The 23,316-nt window shown below is 35.9% G+C and overlaps 2 protein-coding genes across 4 annotated transcripts in view; one reads left to right on the top strand and one right to left on the bottom strand.

Moving 5' to 3' along the window:
- The window catches only part of SPATA17 (spermatogenesis associated 17), a 179,745-nt gene extending 165,192 nt beyond the window's left edge, over window positions 1–14,553 (bottom strand). Inside the window, exons 1-2 of one of the 2 annotated variants that reach the window (XM_059146518.1) lie at window positions 14,268–14,553; window positions 479–568 (exon numbers count right to left, since the gene is read on the bottom strand). In XM_059146518.1, the coding sequence (XP_059002501.1) occupies window positions 479–568; window positions 14,268–14,335 (158 nt within the window). In that variant the 5' untranslated portion in view covers window positions 14,336–14,553. The remainder of the gene's footprint in view (window positions 1–478; window positions 569–14,267) is intronic. The other variant, XM_059146516.1, reaches the window with a different exon arrangement.
- A 69-nt stretch (window positions 14,554–14,622) lies between these two features.
- The window catches only part of GPATCH2 (G-patch domain containing 2), a 172,449-nt gene continuing 163,755 nt past the window's right edge, over window positions 14,623–23,316 (top strand). For both annotated transcript variants that reach the window (XM_059144925.1, XM_059144927.1), the window contains exon 1: window positions 14,623–14,801. In XM_059144925.1, coding sequence (XP_059000908.1) covers window positions 14,746–14,801 — 56 coding nt within the window. In that variant the 5' untranslated portion in view covers window positions 14,623–14,745. The remainder of the gene's footprint in view (window positions 14,802–23,316) is intronic.

Raw genomic sequence — 23,316 nt, 5'->3', positions numbered from 1 at the left:
TCATTTGTCATATCCTATGGAATTCGAAGGAAAGAATCTAATCTAATTATGATATTGAGTATTTTTTAAAATTAGAGATATGGTTGATATAATTTAGTTTTTTGATATGTAAGAAAAGACCAGAAAAAGTTATTTCTTTAAAAAGGACATCATATAGGGGCTCCTGAGTGGCTCAGTGGGTTAAGCCTCTGCCTTCAGCTCAGATTATGATCTCAGGGTCCTGGGATCAAGCCCTGCATCAGCTCTCTGCTCAGCAGGGAGTCTGCTTCCCCCCTCCCCCACCCTCTGCCTGACTGCCTACTTGTGATCTCTGTCAAATAAATAAATAAAATCTTTTTAAAAAAAAGACATCATATAATTTATTAAGTTCATTATAAGGAAAAGATTATTTGTAATCAACACTTACATGAATAAATCATATTTTCTAATGAGCGTGTTTTTATCATATATCTGACATTCCCATAACAAAATCATATACCTGATATATGCCCGAACTTGACATCCTCGAAACCAGCTCTGGATTTTAACTGCTGCATCATACTCCTTTTTCCTAAAAACATCTACAACACTAAAAAGAAATTTTTTTAAGCATTTCATTAGTGACTAATATAATTCCAAAGCAAATCAACCTGTTAAAACTTAACCTTTAATTTCTTCCAAAATTATAATTATAATTCAAATGTCATTTTTAATAAAATTAAAATACAAAATAAAGCATTTCAGAAATCATGAGCTATATTTTTAAAATTAACCTTTCTCTGAGAGGCCATGTGCTTTCAACAGCTTTACTTTTTCTTTCATTTTTGTAATCACCTATTTTGCAACTAATTAATTTACCAGTGATTCTCATAAGGAAATAAAACAACATGCATTTTTTTCATTATTTTAAAACTGTAATTACTTGAATTTACTATTTGAATGCCACTACACATATCATGCAAGATTAAAATGCCTGCATATTTGACTCCTCGCATCAGTTAACTGAACTGCCTCTAAGTAACATGAATCCATCCCAGAATGCTTATTCTAGATAGAATTCTCAGAAACTCTATTTAAGCTAAAGCAGGGGCAGGGCCATAGGCTTATAAAGACAAGAAATTCAGCTGTTAGATTTTACTGATTTACAGCAAAAACAGATTTAGTCAAGACAGATCTCCATTTTAATTTTACCAGTCATTATAATTCTCCCTCCCTGTCCCTATTAGATATGATATTGCTTAAGGCAATTACTGTGTACCACAAAGTAATTTCTTTCCTAGAATGCTGGTTGGCACCTAATTAGCACTTTATGTTTGCTGAATGACTTAAAAATGGCTAACCATTTATTTCTTAATTTTGCTTTAATTCCCTCAAAATAGTGTTTCCTTGGACAGGTTATTTTTTTGTGGTTATTATATTCTAGATTAACTATATAGATTTATATGTTATAATTAGAACAGAAACAGAAGGGGGAAAAAAATCCAAACAATGAAATTCTTAAACAATCCTATGAAGTTGGCTAAGAGAAAGAAACTAGGATGAGCAGTTACGCTGTCAGTGGCAAAAAGCTGGAGAAACAAGTAGATGGATTATAGTCCCAGATAAGCAGAAAAGAGAGTTACTTAGAAAGGACTCTAAAGGACTCAAAAAAGCAAACGGAAAACAAAAACTATGCATCCATCAGTGATCCAGATATGAAGAGAAGCAGAGAGAATTATACAAGTTGGTGATGTTAAGAGGACACTCTAGACAATTAGAAGAAATGAAAGTGCAATTATCATTGTATGTTTGTTCTACATCTAAAAATTATAGGAGAGACAGGTATAAACCATATTCTTGGTTCAAATGATTGTGCTCCACATGGCAGAGAGAACAGCTTGAAGTATTTCACTCCCCCGAGCCTTCTCCGACTCCCCAGACTACAGCAGGCCTTACCACTGTACACTCCAATAGCTCTTAATATTTAACACAGTCGTGTATCATGACTGATTGATAATGGTCTTTCCACTAAACTTTAAAATCTAAAAATCCACAATATTACCCCCTTTCTCCCACATGCATCCTCAGTGGCTCCAGAGGGAACTGATGTTTCTCCTAACAGTCTATGACTTACCAAAGCTGCTTTCTCCTGGGGAATAGCATGCCTATTACAGACATATTTAATCCCTGTGAAGACTGTCACACAGGAGCATCTATCACTATACCTACTCACAACATTAAAATATTATTCCCATTTGACAAAGGAAGATACTAAGGGAGACAGAGGTATAGGGATATGTCTAAGGTCACATCTTAATAAATGTCAGAGCTGAAATTTTATCCTACATAGTTTGGCTCCAAAAGCTGGATTCTTAACCATCACTTCATGGGAAGGAAGGATAAAAATAGGAGATGGGAGGAAAGTGAAAGAGGAGGAATAAAAAGAAAGAAAAAAAAATAAAAAGAAGAGTGCACACAAGTCATTTTCAAATATAAAATTAAAATTTTGTGTCATAGATGATCATCAGTCTCCTAAAAACAATAAAATAAACTGGGACTAAGATATGAAAAGACATCAACATCTACGGTAAAAAATCAAAAATTTCATCTTTGGGCGTTTAGTTTGACAAGTTCATTACAGATTTTGGATACTAGCTCTTTATCTGATATGTCATTTGCGAATATCTTCTCCCATTTTGTCAACTGCCTTTTGGCTTTGTTGACTGTTTCTTTTGCTGTGCAAAAGCTTTGGATCTTGATGAAGTCCCAATAGTTCATTTTTGCCCTTGCTTCTCTTGCCTTTGGCAATGTCTCCAGCAAGAAGCTGCCGCAGCTGAGGTCAACAAGATTGCTGTGTTCTCCTCAAGGATTTTGATGGAGTCCTGTCTCACACTGAGGTTTTTCATCCCTTTTGAATCTATTTTTGTATGCGGAATAAGGAAATGGTCCAGTTTCATTCTTCTGCATGTGGCTGTCTAATTTTCCCAACACCATTTGTTGAAGAGACTCTTTTTTCCATTGGACATTCTTTCCTGCTTTGTCGAAGATTAGCTGACTATAGAGTTGAGGATCTATTTCTGGGCTCTCTATTCTGTTCCATTGATCTATGTGTCTGCTTTTGCCAAGTACCATACTGTCTTGATGATTACAGCTTTGTAATAGAGTTGAAGTCTGCAAAGGACATCCAGATGGCCAACAGACACATGAGAAAGTGCTCAACGTCATTCCGCATCAGGGAAATACAAATCAAAACCACAATGAGATATCACCTCACACAGTCAGAATGGCTAAAATTAACAAGTCAGGAAATGATAGATGTTGGAGAGGATGCAGAGAAAGGGGAATCCTCCTACACTGTTGGTGGGAAGGCAAGCTGGTGCAGCCACTCTGGAAAACAGCATGGAGGTTCCTCAGAAAGTTGAAAATAGAGATACCCTATGACCCAGCAATTGCACTACTGGGTATTTACCCTAAAGATACAAATGTCGTGACCCAAAGGGGCATATGCACCCAAATGTTTATAGCAGTTATGTCCACAATAGCCAAACTATGAAAAGAACCTAGATGTCCATCAACAGATGAATGGATAAAGAAGAGGTGGTATGTGTGTGTGTGTGTGTGTGTGTGTGTGTGTGTGTATAATGCAGCCATCAAAAGAAATGAAATCTTGCCATTTGCAATGACATGTATGGAACTAGAGGGTATTATGCTGAGCGAAATAAGTCAATCAGAGAAAGACAATTATCATATGATCTCCCTGATATGAGGAATTTGAGAGGCAGAGTGGGGGGTCTGGGGAGTAGGGAAGGAAAAAATAAAACAAGATGGGATCTGGAGGGAGACAAACCATAAGAGACTCTTAATCTCACAAAATAAACTGAGGGTTGCTGGGAGGTTGCTGGGAAGGGAAAGGTGGTTGAGTTATGGACACTGGGGAAGGTATGTGCTATGGTGAGTGCTGTGAAGTGTGTAAGCCTGACAATTCACAACCTATACCCCTGGGGCAAATACTACTTTATATGTTAATAAAAATTATTTAAAAAATCAAAAATTTCAGATATACCAGGTATGGGTGAGAATGGAGTGCAACAGGAACTCATAATATTGCTGGTAAAAAATAATTCAGCCTTTAAACACATAACAGAAATTTTTCATTTATATGAACAAAAACCTCACAAAAGTTTAGGACGTTAAATAAGGAAAGAAAAAAGAAAGTTGAATTTTAAGAGACAGTATTTTGCAGTGTTATGGAAGTTAATAGTAACATAGCAGGAAGGGAGACCATGGTTGAGCAGTACCAATGCTGTGAAGAAGTCATGAAGACAAGGTCAGTGTTTCAAAGAGTTGCAGCATTCCAGGGAATCTTTTTTCTTTTAAAATCATATCCTAGCCAGTAAAATACGATAGTACAAAATATAAAATGTCATTATAGCAAAAATAGAAAAGATACAGTAATACAACGTCCAGTAGAGCAAGCAATTCAAAGATGATAGAGTGTGAAGAAGGAAAAAATAATTTTATTCAGTAAGGCTGATGTGAAGTGAAATTCATGATGAGATAAAACAGCTCTTTATGGGTATTTAACCTAACATTTAATATGATTATAGATCTGTTTTCCTTGTTTTTAATATACTTTATTTAAAATACTGAAAATACTTGTCATTCCTACCCCACCAAAAATCAACAAGTCTTTCAAAATAGGAGATGGGTGCCTGGGTGGCTCAGTAGGTTAAGCGTCTGCCTTCAGGTCAGATCATGATCCCAGGGGCTTGGGATCCAGCCTCCAAAGGGCTCCCTACTCAGCAAGCAGTCTGCTTCTCCCTCTGCTCCTTCCCCTGCTCATGCTCCGGCTCTCTCAATAAAATAAATAGGTAAAATATTTTTTTAAAAAGGAAGAAAAAAATATTGAAGTAAGATACACGAATATATCTAATACTTTTAAGCTAATGTATAGCTTGAACCTACTCTTCACTTATTATTGTTATTAGAAATGTGGAATAAGCAATCATATTTCCGTTTTGGCTTTGTTTTCTAATCTCTTCTGGTAATAATACTAACATGTAATACATAGTCAGGAAGAAGATTAAATTATTTCTTCTTAAACTTATGAACACCAATGTATATAAACATAAGCACAGATACACTAATAAGAACTATACATCTTAATTAAAGGGAAATATTTTAAAAAATAACTAGTAGCTAACTTACTGCTAAGTTTTAATTTCTATGCTGTAATTCAACTTCCATACACATTTCTCTGTTGTCCTTTTTTTAACTGCTTAAAAAATGAAATTTACAGATACTTGGGTTACCATTGGGATGCTGAATACTCATACAATATGTCATGAACTGCTAGACTTTTTGTGTTTAAAATGAAAAATGTGGGTAACACTTTATTTTAATGGTATATTAATTAGTTCCAAATTACAATGAAAATCCTATAGCAGTGAATAAAATATGACATCTACATGAATTTGAAATAAATTTATTATGATCAGTATTATCACAATGAATACTAAATGAATTAATAATGATGAAAGACCAAAAGTATTACCAGGAATGTAATAAAACATTGAAAAAAGCTGCAAGTTTCCAGTCACTTTATCATCAACTAGAAATAAGTACTATAACCCCGGATAACACTATATTCATGTGTATCATTAGCTGCTGGAAATTAATTGACAATAAATAGAAAATGGAAAAAAAATGTGTAGCTAAATGTCTTTCTAGTAATGTACAAAAAATACACATTTTACGTATCAACATACTGTTTAGTTTGACCTATGTGTACTAGCTCCTGAATTAAAACTAGATTAAAAACCCAATCTTCTTTGCTTCTCATTACCATATGACTTTTAACTACTTTAGATACTAGGAATAAAATTCCAATATTAGCTGCCCTACATTGTAAAATATATTGATGTGTAAAACAGTTTTTGCTTCTCACTTCACTATTAGGTCTCAAGGATGTCAAGCTTCTTAAAGGCAGAAACTATGTTTAATCTACACTGTGTTTTAATTATCACTCATGTGCCTAATAAGAGGTCAATAACTAGTTGAAAAATATAAACTACATTTTAGAATCTAGAAGCCATGTTGTGTTTTCATTAATAGTCCTCATTATTATTATTATTTCACAGCTCAATGAATAATGAGTTATAAATACATATGTATTAGAGCATAAAGTAAGAATTAACATGCAGATTAATAACATATTTGCAAAGTGTTTGATTATTTACTTTTCTACCTCTTCCTTCTACCTTCTCTTCATTTCCTGAACAATTAAGTCCTAAAGAAATTGGCAGTGGGGAAGGAAACCAGGAATCTGTGCTAAAGGGTTGGGAGTGTTGGGGGATGGGCAGTCACAGCGGCTCAGCTAAGCCTGTGTAGGTAAGGTGGGCATCTATCTATATGTAGGCCTGGGCTGGGGTAAGATGTCACAATCTAAGGACAGTGTTCCCATGGACAGAAGGCCTAACTCTGGGTGTCAAGGAAAGGTGAGGAAAGCCTGCACAAGGTTGGGTGGAACAGGGAGTAAGAACCCAAGAATGATGGAAAGGGTATCCAAGCTGGGGAATGAGTGATAATCCAACATGGAGAGGTGGAGCCCATACTCCAGGAAAAGGGAATCCATAAAAGAGAGGACAGTTATGGTTACGGTGACAGAAGTTTTGTTATATACAGAAGGATTGGTCCAATAAGTGAATATATGAAAGATAATGAGAGCCAAGTTCAGCAGCATTAGAAAAGGAACGAGATAAACTAGAGTTAATCCTGTGATACTGGATTTGAAATGGAATTGTCAATGTAAACACATGGATTTCAATATATACATGGATGGATGGATAAATGAAGTACACATGCAGACTGAACACAAAGCATATATACACATCTTTTCTTGCTCTGTCCACTTGTGAGACCCTGAAACACCCAATAGCATAAGCATCCACTAAAAGCAGCAAGCATTCTTTGGAGAAATGGATGACTCCAGACTTTGGGTGGGAAAAGAAAAGATGAGCCTTGAACATTTTTTGTGTGCATCGGAAAGCAAGAAAGTATTACGATCATCAGCACACAAAACAAAATCTTATAGTGGCTCCCATTGGACAAATCTAAGACAATACTAGCATGAACCTAAGTAATATAAGTAATGTTAACCCAATGAATAGGAACCTATGAGTCCATAATAGTATGCATAATAAATAAATTGAAAAATTAATGAGGAATGGAATACATACACAGTTTCAAATCACCTACTTTTGAAAATACCTACTAATTACAAAGGGGAAAAAAAGAGACCATAACAGTAGAGAAGTCTAGCTGAAACTATCTTAGTCAATAATCCAAATAGTTACCATCAGTAATGGGACAAATCAAAATTATGCAGTATCTGGTAGGATGCATTAAAAAAGATTACAGGACCACTTCTGCGACATTTCTGCCAAAGATACATAAGCTGAATCTAATCAAGAAGAAAAAAATCAGACAAACCCAAATTGAGTGAACTTTTACAAAATAATTGATCTGTGATTTTCAAAAATAAGGTGGTTATGAAAATCAAAGAAAAACTGAGAAAATGTTCCATATTAAAGTTAACTAAAGAGATAAGATACATATAATCCTTTTGATATAAAGAACATTAGTCAAACAATTGGCAAATCTTGAATGGAATCTGGAGATCAGATGGCAGAAATGTATCAATGTTAATTTCTTGATTTTTTTTTTTTTTAAAGATTTTATTTATTTATTTGACAGAGAGGAATCACAAGCAGATGGAGAGGCAGGCAGAGAGAGAGAGAGGGAAGCAGGCTCTCTGCCGAGCAGAGAGCCCGATGCGGGACTCGATCCCAGGACTCTGAGATCATGACCTGAGCTGAAGGCAGCGGCTTAACCCACTGAGCCACCCAGGCGCCCCAATTTCTTGATTTTGATGGTGGAATTTTGGTTATACAATGTCCTTAAGTGAAAGAATGGGGGGATGGGGGGCAATGGGTCATGAGGTTGCAACTTACCCTCATATGATTTGTGAAAAAACAAAAACAAAAACAAAACTTCTGTACTGTATTGCAACTTCTTTAAGTTTCAGATTATTTCAGAATTTTTAAATATATATGTATGTATATATATGTACATATGTGTATACATACACAAAAGAATGGCATCTCAGAACTTTTATTTTATTCAAATAGTTTTAGAATTTAAAGTAATTTTGACATTTAAAGTAAACTAAAGATAGGAAAATGATCATGCATAAGGACATTTGTAATGATAAAGAGGTTAATTAAGAAAATGTAATAATCCTAAATGAGTATGCACCTAATAACCTAATAACAGTGCTTCAAAATATGTGAAACAAAACCTGACAAAACTGAAAGGAGAAAGAACAAATTCAAAATAACAGTTAGATATTTCAACATGTCTCTCTGAATAGGTGACAGGACAACTATACAAGAAATCGATAGTAATATAGAAGACCTGAACAACACTATCAACCAATTTGAAGCTAATCAATTTCTAAAGAACACTCTACCCAACAATATCTATCTAAGGTCTTACCTAAGGTCTTCAAGTTCACTAATGTTTTATTTACAGGATTTTAATCTGATATTAAGTCCATCTGAATTTTTTGTTTCAGATCATCTGTTCTGTGTCTCTAAAAGTTTCATCTGCTTCTTATTTCCATTTCACTCCTCAATATGCTTATATTTTCCCTAAAGTCCTTAAGAGTGTTTTGAGAGCTATTTAAAACTCATTGTAGGCTAATTCTATCAGCTTTGTATTTCCAGGTCTGTTTCTATTAATCAATTTTTTTTCTTCCTCGTTATAGGTCATGGTTTGCTACATTTTTGTCATACTACTAATTTAGAAATAGATGCTGGACAATATGAATGCTAAGCTGTTGAGTTTGAATTTTGCTCAGAAATTACTGCCAGTCATAAAACTGGAGTAATTGTCTAGATAGACTCATTTGTTTCCTTTCAGCAAGAGATCATAATCCTACATTGTCTGTTGCAACACAATGTCTAAAAATAATTTTTCACCTATTTTGTTCACTTTTCTGATTTTTCACAGTGGCAAGCCAAGTTTTCTACCCACTACATCTTCATGACCACTTAATTTGTATGTTGAATTTTATGTTTGCAAAATAAAATTTTTGTCTCAGAATATTTTTTCCTTATTTACTATTTATTTATAACTAATACACGAATACCCAATACACAACATAAAATTTTAAACGGTACAGAAAAATATAGAGAAAAATATTAAGATACCATTTCAACCTTCCTTATCCTCCAAGTCTTAAAAAATCTGAACACTATTAACAGTTTGTTATCTATGATTTTATATACTGTATCTCTCTGCATAAATACATAAAAATTTCATACTAAATGTACTACGTATTTTTCTATGACCTATTTTTTAACCTTAATCTGTCTGTCTTGGGGGGGGGGGCGTTTGGCATTATATATAAAAAGCTTCACTTTTAAACTGCTACTTAATATTCCATCATGTGTATAAGCCTTAATTTATTTAATCAGATTAGTTACAAATACACACAAGGTATTTTCAGGTTGCTGTGTTTTTTTCCTATTAGAAATAATGCTTTTAAAAAAAAGAATGCTTTAATGAACACCTTTATACATAACCCTGTACATAAATACCTTTGTGCACAAATTGTGTACACAAGAGATTTCTACAAGTCAACAAAGTGACATGCATTTGATAAATTACTATAAATTTAATTGTTTTTGTAGTTTTAAATCACAATTGCTTGTTACTATTATATAAAAAAGACAACTGCTTTTTGTGTATTGGGTATTGTGTCTTACAGCCTTGCTAAATTCACTTATTTCTAGATCTTTTTTGTAGGTAGCTTAGTTTTCTTTTTTTTTTTCTTTAATTTTTTTTTAAGATTTTATTTATTTATTTGTGAGAGAGCGAAAGCATGAGAGAGGACAGGTCAGAAGGAGAACCAGACTCCTCCCCCCAGGACCCCCCACCCACCATGTGGGACTTGATCCTAGGACTCCAGGATCACGACCTGAGCCTAAGGCAGTTGCTTAACCAACTGGGCCACCCAGGCTCCCCCATAGCTTAGTTTCCTACACACACAATCATGTTATCAGTGAATAAAGCCAATTTTGCTTCTTCCTTTGCAATTTTTAAAACTTAATTTGTCTTGCAATATTTAAAACCAGGAAAGAAAGTATGGAATATTCAATTAAGGGTTAGAGACAATTTCTATACTAAGAGCTAAGCCCCTCTCTCACATGATATATGCACATAAACACAACTGCACAGTGAAGAAAAATATAATAAAATTTCTAAAATATTAGTAGTAAACACAGAATATTTTCTTATAACCATGGGTTGAGAAAAAATTATTCCAAGAGAGGTAAAATCCCTGAAGTAAAAAAAAAAAAAAAACAGTTTGACAACTTTGGCTTCATAAAACTTTAAAAACTGAAAGATACTATGGCAAGCAGTACTCTAAACTTGAAACATGCAGCACTGTCTTTGGGAGTGGGTGATGGGAGAGACTGTGGGGAGTTCTGGGGTCACTAAAGAGACTGGCCTCCAGACTAATTGTTATTATCACAGAGGCTGGAAGAGTGAGGAGGAAATTGGGGTTACAAGCTGCATAAGGAATGACTTGCATTACTAGTAGTGAGACAATTAGCAAGACTATTGCTGTAAAACTGGGAAGGTACAATGTATTGATGAATTTTTGAACTTGCTCAAGGAGGTATTTAGGAAGCAAACTGCAAGTTCCTCTTGGATTAACTGCATAGAATTTGGGGTATCCCATAAATCTCAGTTAACAGTGTTCATCTAGGTTTAACTATCAATACTACACGTATAATTGTTCATTACTGTTTCTATTATTTCTTTTGCTCTTCTTCCCCTATCTTGAGATCTCTGTTCTAATTTAATACTCACTTGATTTCAGAGTGTGTTTTTTAATCCATTTCCTCAGATAAAAGTATATGCATGACAGAACTCTTGAGTCTTTATGTATCTGAAAATGTCTTTCTTTCATCAAAAAAAAAAAAAGAAGTGAGGGGGCGTCTGGGTAGCTCCCTAGCAGGTTTAACCCAGTGGGTTAAAGCCTATGCCTTCGGCTTGGGTCATGATCTCAGGGTCCTGGGATCGAGCCCCACATCGGGCTCTCTGCTCAGCGGGGAGCCTGCTTCCCCCTCTCTCTCTGCCTGCTTCTCTGCCTACTTGTGATCTCTGTCTGTCAAATAAGTAAATAAAATCTTTAAAAAAAAAATAAAAAGAAGTGATTAAGATCTTTGCTGGGTTAGATTTTTCAGATATTGCCTTGAATAATCAGTAACTGCTGTCCTTCTCTCTTCTACATCCATGTATTGCACAGGAGCCATTCGATGCTTCTCTCTTCCTTGGCAAATAACTTTATTCTTTTCTGTCTTAGATTAGGAGCTTATATAATTTTTTTCTGTATCCTTGAAATTTTGCCAGGTAACATCTAAAAACTGTCTTAAAATAACATCCTGTCTGGTACTCAGAGTCCTTTCCATTCAAAGCCATACTTTTTCTTCAGTTTAGGAATGTTTTCTTTGATTATTTCTTCATTATGAATTTGTCATTTTCCCCCTACTCTCCCCAGTTCTGCCGTGACTACCATTCACATACTAAATCCCCTGGATATGTCCTCCGTGTTGCTTTCCTAAAACATTTACATTTCAAGTAGTGACTATTTTTAAATTCATTTATTATATTTTTAACTGAAAATATTTTCTTAAAAATTAGTTATAACTTTTTTCCTTTATTTTTATTTCTGTAAAACTTCTCATTACATTTATATTAAAGTTTACCCCAGTGTAAACCATTAATTCTGACTGTACAGTAGCCTCCTGTTCTGGTTTCTTGGCTTAATATCCTTCCACCAAATGAACATTACTTTGAATGGCCTGTGGAATTTTTCTCTATTTGAATCTCATTTTCCTTTTCTCAGGCAAAAAGGGAATAAATACATAATTTGTAAGGATGTTTAAGAATTAAATGATAGACCTGTACAAAGTTCCTTTTCTACACATTTTTTTTTTTTTTTTTGCAAAACGGGGCCTCACAGGAACTCTTGTGAGAAATGTAGATTCTCTCACTGTAACTGAGACCCACTGAATCAGAATCTATATTTTAACAACATCCTTAAGCGATTCTAATGAACACTACAGTTTACAGAGAGCTGATCTAGTGAATAACACATGAGAAATAATAATAATTTCTTAAACCACCTGTGTCCTTTTTTCATGTATTAATATTTTATATCTTTTTTGTCCCCAAATTTATCAATACCCTGGTGTTGTTTTAACTAGGGAAACTTTGGAACTCTGATTCCTTCATGATTTTTAGAGACTTTCCTTTATATTGAAACTATTACTACTACTAATAATAAATGAAATGTAAGGAATGCCAGCCTATTCTCATCATGGCCTTCTCATAGCTCTTACCTTTTCTCCAAGTAACCTCCAATTGGGGGGAAATGTTCCCAGTGTCAAAACCAAGATGGGGACAAAAGTTTACACTGAAATCTGCAGGAAAAAAAATCATGTCTATTTGCATGTCTAAGGCATTTCACCAGCCTTTTTTTAAGAACAGTGTTCTTGAGCTCTAAAAGTAGAGTTTAATATATTAACATGTAACATTGTGATAACCAAATGAAGTATTATATGAAAAACTTCCTAGTAAAATTCCCAGCATATAATCAGTGCTCAAGAAATGTTAGTTGTTTCACTTTCATTCATCCTTACTCTGTTGTAATTACTTTTTTAAATGCCTATATTCTACATGAGGCTGTGAACATCAGGAGGGACGCAGCTTACTTCTTTATATAGGCAGGTCATGAATACAGGGCACATCCTTTAAGGGAATGCTCAATAAGTGGTTAAGGTGTTTATCTGTAATTACAGTAAGAGATAATAAGTAATTTCCACCTTTAGCAATTTTTAGTAGTTTACTTAAACCAAGACTAATGACTGATTCAAAGACTTATGTATGGAATTACTAAAGAATTACTGTGCGTCTATCATGAATGAGGAATTACGATAGACACTAGAAACCTAAATGATAAGCAAAAAACGACACTCCCCACTTCTAGTTTAAGAGGCAAAGATAGATATGCCCAAACAGAATGTAAAACGGAATTGCAATTAGTACTCTAAGAGATCCGCAGTGCCGGAAGAATGCGGTAAGAGAGATAAATGTTAGACTAAGAACAGCTCAGCAAAATCCCGTCGGATGGACACATTATTCCTGGGTCTGCCATCTCCCTATAGTCTACCATTATCTAACTGACTTATGCGGTTTCTCTTAAGTTGGAAAAAATCCCCGGAGGCATTGCTTCCAGAAAGCCATGGTCAAAACAAAACTCTTCCCAGAGGAAGAAGTTTGGGTGTAGAGAGATGGATAAGGCTACCAGTATCTTCCTTACTCCTCTACTAATGGTTAACATATCGATACTGATAATCTCGTTAGAAAAGTTTAGATACTGTCCCTTTGGGAAGACCCGAGAGTCCTTACAACAGTTGAGTTCAGTATTTGTGAAATAATGGAGGCTGAGTTCAATATCTGTGAAATAATGGAGGCTCAAATCCCCAGGGGGAAAACACACACACACACACACACACACACACACACACACACACACCCCACCCCACCCCCATCCAGCTAGGGAGCCTGGATGCTCCCCTCAGGCTATTAAAACTTCAACAGGGGTGCGCCTGGGTGGCTCAGTGGGTTAAAGCCTCTGCCTTTGGCTCGGGTCATGATCCCAGGGTCCTGGGATCGAGTCCCGCATCGGGCTCTCTGCTCAGCGGGGAGCCTGTTTCCTCCTCTCTCTCTGCCTGCTTCTCTGCCTACTTGTGATCTCTGTCAAATAAAAAACAAAAAATAAAAAACAAAAGAACACTGATCCCACCTCGCTGTGCTTTAAAACAAACAAACAAACAAACAAACAAAAACCACTTCAACAGGGAGGACACTGGTTTCATCAAACTGTGGAGTGATGATGTCAAAGAAACACTTTATTCTAGTTTTCTCTCTACTGGGCTCTTTCTTAAATGCTCTCACGCTGGGAACGCTGTCCCGCCCCGACTCCCGTCTAGACTCTCCCTGAACCGCAACCCTACTTTTCAACTTGGGAGTAAGTTTCAGGCCAACAAACGAAGGGGAGAAGTGGGTGGTATTTACTGATTCGGGAATTTTGTTAACAGGAAACTGCTCCTGAGGAACACCTGGCCGGGGTGAAGACAGCCCTCTGCGCCGTACCCCCGCTGACGCCTCACCTGTTCCTGTAGTAGTACTGCTGTGCCACGAACGTCGACCGAGCCTGCAGCCGAGCTAACGTGGCCATCGCCTCCAGGCGTCTGCCTCAGCCCGGGTGTTGCTATCGGTCTCCACGGCAACCGGGTGAAACCATAAAGCCAGTCCCGGGGGGGGGGTCAACTTTTCGTTTATCCCACTTTTATTTTCCACTCCGTTTCAGTTAGCAGAACACTAGCCAGGAAATTAAGACATTGTGCGTAGGAAGGTCCCTGGGATTCGCCTCTCTCTTTTCTGTGAGTAAAAGGAGGCGATTCGAGGCGCGGAGGGCGGTGTGGGGAGGCGAGGTCATGGTTGCTCCGGGCTTCCGGTTTCCGCCTCCCGTCGGCTTCCGGAAGCTCAGCTCAAAATGCTGAACTGCTTCTGGAAGTCTCTGGTGCGGTGCTAGTTGGAGTCTGTTCTCGGGCCTGAGCCTCGAGGCCAGGCTCCTGGGTGTCGTTAATGTTCGGGGCCGCCGGGCGCCAACCGATCGGAGCTCCAGCCGCCGGGAACCGCTGGTGAGGCTGGCGGCCCTGGGGATGGGAGATCAGGAACGGGTGTGATGGCCGGAGGCCGCCGGACCTGGGATGGCAGGGGGGGAGGGAGTGGGGATGGGTGAGCTGAAGACACTTAGGCCTTGCTGTGGCTCCTGCCTGGGATGGAAGCGATTTGAGGAAGGCGTGGAGCTGTGTGCGCTCAAGATTTGTGAAGGGACACAGCGAACGTTTGCTGATTGCCTGACACTCCAGGAGGGTTGGGGAGTAGAGGTCTCCGTACTTTGAGAGCCGTTCATTTCTTCGTTGATTGTTGACCAGGCTAGGGACCGAAGAATTTCCCTGGATACAGGCCTTAGTCCCTCACTTCCCGTTTTTAATTTGCCAGATTATACCAGGTGTCCTGGAAGATCAAATCCCGGTATTCTAGAGTTCTGGAACTTGAGTACTGGAAGAGACCTCTTCGCACACTCCCGTTTCTTTCTTTTTTTCCCAGTGGGAGTGACCTACTTGTTTCTGCTCCTTGAACGTTCCATTTAGTTCAGATGAGATGTGTGTGTTCCCTAAGAACATATAAATGCCAGGATTTGGTTAGGGGTTTGACCGTGCCTTGCGGTACCACATCACTAGTACCAGTTTGGAATAATTGCTTTGACTTTTCAAAGTGCATTCACAAATTAACGTGCTTTTTCTTTAGGACAGTCCTGTGATAGGAGATTGTGACGAGCACAGAGCATTTCAATGAGTTGCCCCCAATTGCCGTTCCTGTTCTGGAGCTAGAAGCTGGGTTTTGGATTTCTGTTTGAGAACTCTAGGATGCCAGCCCTGTTCTTTCAAGTATAGATAGAACAAGCAGTCAAACAAATAAGGCAAATTTCCTACTGACAATGTCAAACACGAAGGATTGAAAAGCAGGTGAACTGTGGCTGAAAAAACGTATGTCCATTCTTAGATTCTCCAGTGAATGAGACCAGGAGACCATGAGGGGTTATAGTAGTCTGTGTTCTCAAAGATTTTCTTTGCATCACTTATTGCTAAAAGTTAAGACTATCTTGCCTAAAATGTTTTGAATGAGGTTAAATCATTCTGTGTAGTTCCTCTCACAGTGGGGATAGATTTGGTCATACTTTTAAATTCTCACATTTTCCAGGGAGAAAGCAGGGAGTAGTTTTTTTAAATGAGCTATATTTTTTTAATGTTGTCATATGGCATTAGCATAAAATAAAACCCTTCTCACGTGTTTAGTATTTTTAGTTTTGACAGTTGTATATACTGTGTACTCACCACGCAAAACAAGATACAAGACATTTCCATTACCCCAGACAGAATTCCCTGTCCAGTAATCTAGGAGGTACCTTTCTTAATGTTCACCATTCAGTCAATACCTTGTTAAGGGAGCAAGACAAAATGTGCTGTATAGATTGGTCTGCTCTTGCTGTGGTGATACTGATTTGTAGGATAGATGATTATTTAATTAAAAAGTATGACTTCCTCTCCCTTTCACCTTCTATGCAAATTATAGTTAGGTACCTCCTTAGGATACAGAGAAACACCATCCTTCAATTGTTTTAAAGTGCTTATCTTATTTTCAATTACCAGTATAGAATTCATTCATTCTTGTGGCATCAGAGTCTAACATAGCGCCTAGCGCCTAATCAGTGTTTCTGAATGAAATTCTTAAATATCATGCCTGATTTGCTAGAAAAAACACTTTGCAGAAAACTGGTACCTTGATTTTTCTAGTTTATCTGTACAACCATCCCATTAATTGGGAATTTCTCAATCGAATTTTCTTTTATTCCTTCATTGATTAGACATTTACCATACTATGAGTGTATGTTTTATCCCAGTTATGAAATCCCAGTGCCACTAGGGATGCTACTACTGAGTCATTACTCCTTTTTTTTTTTTTTTTTTTAAGATTTATCTATTTATTTGACAGACAGAGATCACAAGTAGGCAGAGAGGCAGGCAGAGAGAGAGGGAGAAGCAGGCTCCCTGCTGAGCAGAGAGCCCGATGCGGGGCTTGATCCCAGGACCCTGGGATCGTGACCTGAGCTGAAGGCAGAGGCTTTAACCCACTGAGCCACCCAGGCGCCCCCTGAGTCATTACTTGATGCCAGGTTTTATGGACGTATATCTCATGTAAATCTTCTGAGATGGATGCTATCCGGTTTTTTTTGCATTTTAGAAATGATGGAACAGGAGCAAATATAGTTTGAATAACTAGACCAAATACCATATTTGCAGCATGATTCCGGTATATCTAAAAACAATTCTTTTTTTTTTTTTTTTTTTTTTAAAGATTTTATTTAATTGACAGAGATCACAAGTAGACGGAGAGGCAGGCAGAGAGAAAGAGAGAAGCAGGCTCCCTGCTGAGCAGAGAGGCCGATGCGGGACTCCATCCCAGGACCCTGAGATCATGACCTGAGCCGAAGGCAGCGGCTTAACCCACTGAGCCACCCAGGCGCCCCTATCTAAAAACAATTCTTAACCATCCTGGCATACATCCAATTTGTCTGAATTCAATACACTATTATAGGAATATATGAACTGTTAAGGTGCCCAGATTTGTTAACTAAACTAGAATTCCTGTTATATTTACCTCCCATATTGACTTCAACTTTTTCTCCAACGTTGAGATTAGATTTTCAGTTTTTAGGCACCACATAGGTAAATAGTAAATGATTTAGCTCTCTTTTAACATTTGTTGAAAAATAGAACTGATATTTTATTTTGTAATTTATTCCTACAGAAGTCAAGTTTTATACAATTAAATAATAAAAATCCTAAAATTTTGTGTATGTCAGGAAATATATTTTTGTGCAAGTTACTCTTGTAAGCGGTTTATATTTTTATAAAATATTGCTGAGTGTCTCTATCTCTTTTTCCTGCCTCATCTTTCACATACAGTTTTGAAATTAGGGCCCAAAAATCACAAGTATTTTGGTACTTAAAGTGTAAACCTTCCTTTTAAAATTTGATTCATTTAATGGACAGATCCTTTATAATTTAGATATATGTTTATTACTTTTTATTAGTCAATTTAAAGTCAATTTCTGGTTTGTTTTTAAGAGTTTAAAAGTTGAAGTAAGCAAATTTTCAAGTAAATCCTTGATAATGAAGATACTGAATCATTATACTGAACTATTAATTTAAATGTATGTGGCTTGCTTTAAAAAAAGCCTTAAGAAATAAACTATATTGATTCTGGATCTTTTTTTCTTTTTTCTGACTTTCATTCCTATTTCATATTTGGATCTGAAAAAAGTGCAAAGGGGAAAACGTGCATTTTTTTTCTTTTTAATAAATGCCTCCCCCCCCTTTTTTTTTTTAAGATTTTGTTTATTTGACAGAAAGAATCACAGAGAGAAAGAGAACACAAGCAGGGGGAGTGGGGGAGGGAGATGCAGACTTCCACCTTAGCAGGGAGCCTGATGCAGGACTCTATCCCAGAATCCTGGGATCATGACCCAAACAGAAGGCAGATGGCGAATGACTAAGCCACCCAGGTGACCCAATAAATGCCTTTTCTTTTGTTTTGGTGTTTGGGTGTTTCTGTGTTTTATCCTGAGGTCAGTTCCATACTGTCTGATATGTTTGAGTCAGGTTTCTGTTTGAACACTTAGGGATCAAAGCAATGGCCACTGTAATTTTAGCCAAGTAGCTCATTAATATTAGTATAGCTTCTTAGCATTTTTACCTGTGGCAGGCTGGAAAGGTATTTACCTAGCTAAAAAATTAAGAATGTCTGCGTGTTAGTGCTGCAGAAAATTTGAAATCCAAATTGTCTGAATTTTTAGTGAAGTCATACTTTCCTGTTACTCATTCGTTCATTTAGTCATTCATTGGTCTGTCCATCCAACAGATTTGTTTTTAACATCTGTTATTTGTCAAGGATTATGCTAGATCCTTGTAATTAATATTAAGTTGTCTTCATTCTCATTCTGAGAATTCAGAATGTATTATATATTCAATAAATACTGAATAGTGCCATGTCTGAGCAATGAATGAGACTCATCTTGTACATATTAAGAGCTTGCCTGGATGTGCTCTAATATATGCATGTTGACAAGAATTGGAATGAATTATTTTTTAGATGCTAAATTATTTTTGTTTTATAGAATTCAACTTTATTTCGTTTAGGCAGCTTCATATTCAGTAGTTTCCATTTCATAAGTGATTAGAATATAAAAAGTTTTGAATGACTTTTGAAGTCATTAAGTGAAGTTAAAAACAAGAATGTTTCTCAAATTTAAATAATAAGTGAGCTTGCTTTATTAAATCACTATTTAGAAAGTAGAATTAACACTTTTTTCTAAAACCATTTTTTTGGGGGGGGGGCCCCAAAATTGCTAGTTAAGGAGGCAAGAAAGCTTTCTGGGTGTTTCTGGTGGTAACAAAAGTGACAAAATAGCAGCTGCCCTTAGCGCTTCCAGTTGAGCACAAGTCAGTGGAACTTTTCTCTTGTTATGGGAAATGAGTTTTTCTCTTTCGTAGAGAACTGGAAAGGATGATTTTCTGTCATTTATTTTTTCTTATATCCGTTTATTAACAAGATAGGACTAACTCAGATACACAGGATTAATTTTTATTGTTGTTTTTTAATTGTTTTTTTTAAGATCCTTAGAAATCTTTAAGAGTGCATAATCAATTTCTTGAAATTGCATGCAAGACTTTTGCAAATATCTGTTCTTCCCCTTCTCCCCATGATTCAGAGTGGTGCAAGAACATGGACCGGATAAGATCCGTGCTTTTGTTATGATATCCTCAGGATTCATAGTGTGGTTCTACTTAAAAGCAAAACGCTTCAGTATTTCAGCGACTACTTTATTTGCGTATAGGGATTGTTGAAAGATGAAATAACTGCTCCCACACATAAGTATCCACTGTCATCCCACAGAATCCCTTTGAGATAGAAATTACACCATTTTTAAGGTGACTAAACAGAATCAGAAGATAAGTAATTTGTTCAGGGTCCTCGACTAATGAATGTAGTCAAATTTAGCTTCCAAATTCATAAATTTGACTTTAAAGCTAGTGTTCTCTCTGGGTTCCTCCCAACTTTTCCCCCCACCTTTCTGTTCCATACACATTGGAATTCTGTTCCATACACATTGCTTAGTGTTCATGTGAAGTCATAACTAATTATTTGTATGTTTTATAATAAGATACATTCCCCTACCTCCCTGCTACCTCTTTTTCAAAAAGAGAGAGAAAAGTTTACTTCTGATTAAACTTCTGGTTTAAATAGGTGGGTCAAGGAATTTCAAAACTAGCTTGAATGTTAACATTTAATGTTACGCTTATTCTGTTTTTCCTAAATGACCTTCTCAAAATTATTTAAAGAAGATAATTCTGTTAATCATTTAATAGGTCACTAAGCTGAGATAAAGACTTACTTTGACAAATATATTTACCACCAAAGAAGGAATTTATAAATTCTCATAAGCAGCAGAAATTTTCATCAAAGTTAAAATAATTCTCACAGGTCATATTTGTGGAGTTCGTCATGAAATCTAGTCCTGATATGGCATCTTTAAGAAGCATTGTTTGCATGTTTAATCACCCATTGTCGTGATCTATACTATTATGTGTTAATTTTAATTTGTATTTTTATGACCAAACTTTCCTTTCTTAAGTAAAAGCTAACATGAATATCGAGACATGTAATTCCGAGACTATTTTCTTAAGTTTATGACCAGTCATAGCATACATAGCATACATTCATCAGCATAACTCTTGACTTGGTTCTACTCATACATTGTTTAATTGTACACATTGAGTTTTTAATCATATAGAAACTAAGACAGAAATGACTTTCCTTAAATTTTTGAAAGCCAATTAAGCTGTTGTATTTAGCAGCACTTAACTTTGTTTTAGCATTCCACTGCTGGAGTTACTTAACTTTGTAGAAGAAATAGTCTGTGTTTTACAGAGATGAAGATGAGAATTTTACCATGTACTAGGTGATAAGGAATATTTGATTTCTTTTTCCTTATCTAGATATTTGACAGTTGTAGTCAATTACCCTATTTGTTACATCTGAAAGATTTTTGTCTTTTAATGAACTTGGGTTTCTTCAGTAGACATACATATCTATCATTTATTATGTAATTATTTTTAATCAGTGTCCAGGCAAGGAAATTGTCCCTAATTCTTCTGTAAATGCTATATTTTATCCTCTTAGGAATAGTAGTTACCACTAAGAGAATCTTCAAAAAGTAATAGTTGTCTAGAGAGTAGTTAGCTGTTAGTTATTGGGGGGGAATCAGTTTTGGGGGCTTTCTTGGGTATCATCTGCTGTGCTTCGCCTTTACATTGTTGACTGATATTTGAGAGTCCCTGGTTTGTCAGTTAATTGCCAGTCTTTGGGAACAAATGAACATTAAGTTTGGACTAAGACAGCTTCCTAGATCTTTTTTCTTGAACCAGAAACATTACCTAATGTAATACCGCCTACACAAAACCAAAATGCTTATCTACTCAAGTCATTTCCTTTTACAAAATCCAACTTTACACGGATAGTGGGACTGTAATCTGATTCTATTCTTTTGGAGTATTTTAAGAAAACTATTAGTTAATGGTTATCTTAGATATTATACCCAACCAGACTATTCTCAAAAGGTATCATTTCCATTGAATTCCAAATGAAGAGAAATTGTTTCGTAAATGTGACTATTATTCAAATTAACTAAGTGGTGATTTACTGAATTTTATTGTAATTTAAACTTTACAACTACGAATGCTTAACATAGGTTTTTACAAAGAAAGCTATATATTTCCAGGTTTTCTCTTCAATAGGAAAGATCTTATTTAAGAAAATATCTTGAAGATAAAGTGTTTCCATTCAATAATCTTCAGTGTAACTAACTGCCAAGGAAGTAAATGAACTGTTGATCATGCGATTTCTCTTACAGTGACTTTATTTCTGTGAGGCCAGTTGATGCCAGTTTTCCCTGAGAGATACAAGTGAAGCCACTTGACTGACTGACTATGATATTACTGGCTCATTAACAGGGGTTTTGGCTTGCAGAAGTCTGGTTAGTTGAAACTGAAGGGGAAAAGGTGATTTGAATTCTAAGTAGCACTTAGTTAAATGTATATTTTTTCTGTGTTTTTATGGGGTTTTTAAGAAGTCTCTCTCTCTCTTTTTTTTTTTTTTTTTTTTTTTTTTTTTTTTTTTTTTTTTTTTTTGAGGTTGGGGGGTAGAGAGAAAATCTCAGTAGGCTCCCCACCCAGCACGGAGCCAGACACGAGGCTCGATCTCACAACTCTGAGATCAAGACCTGAGCCAAAACCAAGAGGCAGACACTTAACCACCAACCCACCCAGGTGCCCCAAGAAGTCTTTATAAAGTAATTGTTTTACTTTATTGATAGTCATATCTGATTCCTATTTGAGTAGCCTCATGGAATAAATTAGGTTCTTCTGGTTGAAAGTTTTTTGAGATATTTTATCTTCTCAAAAAAAAATCAACTAAGGTGACAAATTTAATGATGTTATAAAGAAGTCTTGCTTACATTCTTAGTAATACTGTCAGTTATATTTCCTTAAGCTATGTTTATTACAGCAGTACTTTTTAAATGAAATTAATTGAAGATAAATTTCAGTGGATTGAATCTGATTGCTGACCTTTATCTAACACTAGGACCACCTCATTTTCCTTTCTAAAGTAAAGCGCTAGATTATAACTTTCAAAAGTAACCTGCAGTTTTATTCTATTCTATTCATGCTTTAAGTTAATTTCACATTAATATTTAGATCTAGTCATTCACCTCTGATAAGAAAACTGAATCTTAGAAAAGTTAAGTTACTTGAGAACCAGATAATACTGAGTCCTTTTTTAGATAAAAGAGCTTTATTACAATACATGTTAAACTGGTTTCCAGTAAATTTTATTAAAGGTGCAATATTATATTCAGAGATAATAGGTCTTTCAGACTGTATTTCTTCCAAAGAAACATTATTAAAGGAAATGAACAGTATATTTATTGTAATAAAAGGAAAACAAAAAGGTGATTATTACTGTAGAGATAATGGAGAAAAGACCCATTTGGATTATCAGTGTAGTCAGATTTGTAGCCCTTCTTTTGGCTTGATGCTAATTCCTATGTGACACATATTTCTTATACTCAAATGCAAAGTCCTGAAACAGTAATATATAGGACCCTTTTAGTGGTTCTCCAGAGTTTTATTTAAAATACATATTTGAATCACCATGTTTTTCTAAAAAATGTGTGTCCATACAGGTTTTTATTCATTCAGAATGCTGAAGGAGATCTGGAAAATACAAACCGACATTAAATGAAAGACTGTATTCATTTAGTTAATTGGTCACAGTGTACATTTTACTGATGGCCACAGCACTGGTTCTTCAAATTCAATATACCTTCACCACTTTTACTGCCCTGTGCCTTATTTCTGTTCAGGTCTCCCATTCCCTTTTTCTGTTCAGAAGAATATAAAGCTTAACTGTGAGTCATTTGCCTTACATAGATATGTATTAAATCTGTCTGAACAATTAAAATAGTAT

This window comes from Mustela lutreola, chromosome 14 (assembly GCF_030435805.1).
Source record: "Mustela lutreola isolate mMusLut2 chromosome 14, mMusLut2.pri, whole genome shotgun sequence".
In the NCBI taxonomy this organism is placed as follows: Eukaryota; Metazoa; Chordata; class Mammalia; order Carnivora; family Mustelidae; genus Mustela; species Mustela lutreola.
The sequence above is the reverse complement of the archived record's forward strand: the minus strand, read 5'-3'. Positions and strand labels throughout refer to the sequence as shown.